Source organism: Mya arenaria, chromosome 4, assembly GCF_026914265.1.
Source record: "Mya arenaria isolate MELC-2E11 chromosome 4, ASM2691426v1".
NCBI classification, from domain to species: Eukaryota; Metazoa; Mollusca; class Bivalvia; order Myida; family Myidae; genus Mya; species Mya arenaria.
In genome coordinates, this window is record NC_069125.1 from 4,837,394 (window position 1) to 4,842,417 (window position 5,024).

The window sequence follows — 5,024 nt, forward strand, 5'->3', positions numbered from 1 at the left end:
AGCAACAATGGCTGCAATAAGCGTCCTTTACTCGAGCAACAATAAGCGTCCTTTACTTGGGCAACAATATGCGTCCTTTACTCGAGAAACAATGGCAACAATAAACAACCTTTACTCGAGCAACAATAAGCGTCCTTTACTCAAGCAACAATGGCAACAGTAAGCGTCCTTTGCTCGAGCAATAATGGCAACAATAAGCGTCCTTTGCTCGAGCAACAAGAAGCGTCCTTTGCTCGAGCAACAATGACAACAATAAGCGTCCTTTACTCGAGCAACAATGGCAACAATAAGCGTCCTTTGCTCGAGCAACAAGAAGCGTCCTTTGCTCGAGCAACAATGACAACAATAAGCGTCCTTTACTCGAGCAGCAATGGCAACAGTAAGCGTCCTTTGCTCGTGCAACAAAGGCAGCAATAAGCGTCCTTTACTCGAGCAACAATGGCAACAATAAGCGTCCTTTACTCGAGCAGCAATGGCAACAATAAGCGTCCTTTGCTCAAGCAGCAATGACAACAGTAAGTGTCCTTTGCTCGAGCATTAATGGCAACAATAAGCGTCCTTTACCCGAGCAACAATACGTCTCTTTTATTTGCGCAACAATATGTCCCCTTTATTCCAGCAAAAAAAGTAACAATAAGCGTTTTGTACTCGAGCAACAATGGTAACAATAAACCTCCTTTACTCCAGCAAAAAGTAGTAACAGTAAACGTTCTTTACTCGAGCATCTATAAGCGTCATTTACTCGAGCAAGAACAACAACAATACTTACTTGAGCGACAATAGCAACTGTAAGCCTTCATCACTCAAGCAACAAGATATCCGTTTAATTAAATTTGGTCACAGTTATGACCATGAGAACGTTTTAGGGTACTGACGGTACAAAATGATTTGTATACCGGTACATTATATTCATCTGTATTATTAAGTTATCGAACGCGAGATATTTGTTTAACGACACGATGAAACATAACTTCTAAAATCATAAAGCACAAGGCTGGTCTCCGTCTTTGCAAAACACAGTTGCTTAAAACGTCACAATTTTCGACGTCGACGTCGCATTCGTTGTTTCTCGACACGGATCATTTGTTATCGTGAAACAGCTGATGCGGCATCGTCACTTTTTGATAGAAGTTCCGTCATTTCCGTACTAGGTCTGCTTTTTTCGTTTATTTCAAGAAATAATGAATATGCCGTTCGTAAACAGCCGGTTATTTCTGTAAATGTCTGTCTATTTTTGTAGCCGTTGTTAATGGCGTTAACTAATTTAACTTTTTCAGTCGAACTCGCTACGTCGAACTCTGTTATCTCGATGTTTTGGTTATGTCGAACTTTTTAACGAATGGGTTGGGTTTAGTAGTCATGTTTTGTTTTTCGGTTATATCGAATTTTCGTTATTATTAAACTTTGTCCCAACGACATCGACATATCGATCGTTGACAGTTCATGCATTGATGCTCTAAATGATCAAGTTATAAGAAATAATAATCTTCCGTGAATCAACACCATGGCATTTGTTTCGGAAATTCAGGCATTAGGACATTCATATTAAATAAAATCGTTTATCTGAAAATTTGTATGTATCACCTTTAGCATTGCAATATTATCAAATTTTCTCTTTTCAAACAATGTTTTCCTTACCACCATAAGTGTAGCATTGTCATTTCACTACCTTTTGAAATGTTGAAACCTCCTATGTGCGAAGCTCAAAGCAGACATTTGAAAATATTTCGATGTTGGACCGTTATGGCAAGTGTTCATTATTCATTAACATTTCCCACAATTAAATTGTACTCATAAACTTATCACAATTATCTTCTCAGATGCCCTTATCAAGTAATAGCGGTTTTGCGTAAACGGTGATAACGGGTTTTCACATCTTCTCAAATTTCTTTCATCTGTCATTGCATTTTTTACAACTTTCAAAATGTTTTAACACCTGTTATTTGTTTTTTTATTTGAAAACAGGCTTTCGGAAAAAGGCATGAACTTTTAACCTCGAGGTGATCATAAGGTTTGATAATTTGGGACCGGCAATGCCAATGGTGCTCGAGTCCTCGGCTTATCTTAGTTTCGATCCATTGTCTATATTTTTTATATGAAAATAGAAGGAATAATGGTCTGGACAAAGCCTCGACTTCGACCGATCGCCAGTTTTCGACGACCGCCTGTTCGAACGGTCGCAGTTGAACTGTATATAGAGTCTACATACATGTGTTTTTCGCGTAATTGCAATATCGCTTGTTTTATTTCGCGAATGAATGTTATTTGTTTAATAAAATTGATTATCTAGAAGAAATAAGCATGTATTGGTCAAAGCGTGTCGTATTGGTGCAAAGTGAAAGAAAGTTGCACAAAAATCGAAAACAAGACGGACTTTAGTAATCTCCAATGAACGACCAACACATTTGTCTGTATTTCTACAAAGTCGAAAATAGCCGATCAGAATTAATACGAATATGACCGAGAAACATTAACCGCGTCGATAACGTAAAAATAAATTTCACGAAAACAAACGATCCGTGGCGGAAATAACCGAAAGGCACCGAATGCGACGTCGACGTCGTGTATTGTGACGTTTCTAGGCAACTGAGTTTTGCAACGACTAAAGATCAGCCATGGGCTTTGTCGATGTGCTAACACTTTGTGTTCAAAAGCGTAAAAACAAATGCCTCTCAACGAGAACTTACCGGAAGTGTACCGGAAGAAGTGCCAGACGACTGAGTAAGTACAGATTATAGACTTCGATTCCAAAAATAAACGTAAAAAGCCAAATATCAATACGCAAAACTGTTTAATATAAAATATCTATCTACCCTTATAATAATCTACTTGAAACTATATATTTAATGAACTGACTTTGTTTCATGATTATGTGTAAACATAGGGGAATCTTGTCGTAATCGTTTCGTTAAGTCGTTATTCGTTATCAAAAATGCTGGTGGAATGGAGGCTTTATAATAAACATGAAACTACTTCCAGGAGGCTACCGGAAGGGGCGCACTGGAGTGGCCTGGCAAATAGCATGCGTAAGCGGCAACCAGGGGAGCAGGGCTCCTTTAAGGGTAACGTATATATAAGATACGGCGGGTGTGGTGTAGGCAGTGTTGATATTTTTTAATAAGTGTTGTCCTTATACATAAACAAAACAAAATTATGTATCTAAATTAACCTGCTAAATATAATTGAAATGAAATGAAATAAAAAATTGTATTCTTATTTATCAATAGTCGGATTTCTTTACCGTTGCATATACAACTTAAATACAAATTCAATAAATATACTATATTGAGCAAATCACAAGGTATCATTCAAAATCAATATTTAAGAAAGAGGAATACATTGTTTCGCATTGTTTTAGATCCGAAGATCGTTGAAAGGCGTGGCATCAAAGCCGGTTAGTAATGCTGACAGTAACCGCAAGCAGCTCATTCAGAGTAGAAAAGATCGCTACCGAACGCAACAAATAAAACGGTTTGTATTATTTTACGGTCCATCCATCCATCTATTGATTTGTTTTCGTTTTTTTAATGATACCCTTCATTTATATCCTTGTAATTGAATTCCAGAGATGCCGTTCGTGAACGCAAGCTTCAAAATGAAGGAGAGTTCAGACGGAAAACAAGAGAAAACATGCAAAGGAAACAGGGGGCAGCCGAAACCTTCGCCGCTAAGAAGATTGCTTCAGTTATTCCTAAAAATACTCGTCCACGCGAAAAGCGCATTATATTTCCAGCACCTTTGATCCCATTTCCCTTTCCACCTCCTAACCTACCACCTCCACCACTTTACTTCCATTGGCCACCTGTACATATACCCCCACCACCTATCACTCCACAGTTCACGCTAGCAATCCTTCCATCAGCAACAGCACCTCACACACAAACACTCATCTTCCCAGCACCATACATACCCTTCATACACCCTCCCTCACTCACCTGTCCACCCCCACCGCTCTACTTCCGCTGGCCGCCAGTCCATGTTCCACCTCCACCAGTTAGTCCACATTTTCCACTTCCAGTCTTTCTTCCACCATATACACAACACCACACTTCCAACTTTCCCATTTACAATTTACCATATAACACCAATACTCCAACACAACCTAAACAACCAAACACAACATCCACACAACCAAACACAACATCCGCAAAACAAAACACCACATCCGCACAACCAAACACCACATCCGCACAACCAAACACCACATCCGCACAACCAAACACCACATCCGCACAACCAAACACCACATCCGCACAACAAAATACCACATCCGCACAACCAAACACCACATCCGCACAACCAATCACCACATCCGCACAACAAAACACCACATCGGCACAACCAATCCCCACATCCGCACAACAAAATACCACATCCGCACAACCAAACACCACATCCGCACAACCAAACACACCATCCGCACAACCAAACACCACATCCGCACAACCAAACACCACATCCGCACAACCAAACACCACATCCGCACAACCAAACACACCATCCGCACAACCAAACACCACATCCGCACAACCAAACACCACATCCGCACAACCAAACACACCATCCGCACAACCAAACACCACATCCGCACAACCAAACACTACATACGAACAACCAAACACCACATCCGCACAACCAAACACCACGCCAACACACCAAAACACCACATTCGCACAACCAAACACCACGCCAACACACCAAAACACCACATTCGCACAACCAAACACCACGCCAACACACCAAAACACCACATTCGCACAACCAAACACCACGCCAACACACCAAAACACCACATCCGCACAACCAAACACGTATTTACCTACACAAACACAATCCAGGACATCACTTCTAACTTCCTGACCAACAAAAACATAATGTTCAACTCAAAATCACAAGCGATCTTCTCTCAATACCTAAAACCACAATATTTGATGTTAAACTTAAATATATAAATTGATAGAAATAAAAATAGAAAAATATATTTGTGTTGTTTTAATTCAGGTGAAATACGCTAACACCAAAAT

At 39.9% G+C, this 5,024-nt stretch overlaps 1 protein-coding gene across 1 annotated transcript; it reads left to right on the forward strand.

Moving 5' to 3' along the window:
• Window positions 1-2,665: 2,665 nt before the first annotated feature.
• On the forward strand, window positions 2,666-4,860 carry LOC128229632 (mucin-7-like). The gene is made up of 3 exons (XM_052941398.1): window positions 2,666-2,721; window positions 2,980-3,087; window positions 3,567-4,860. Exons 1-3 carry the CDS (start codon window positions 2,666-2,668, stop codon window positions 4,858-4,860), a joined length of 1,458 nt encoding a protein of 485 aa, XP_052797358.1.
• The last annotated feature ends 164 nt before the right edge of the window (window positions 4,861-5,024 follow it).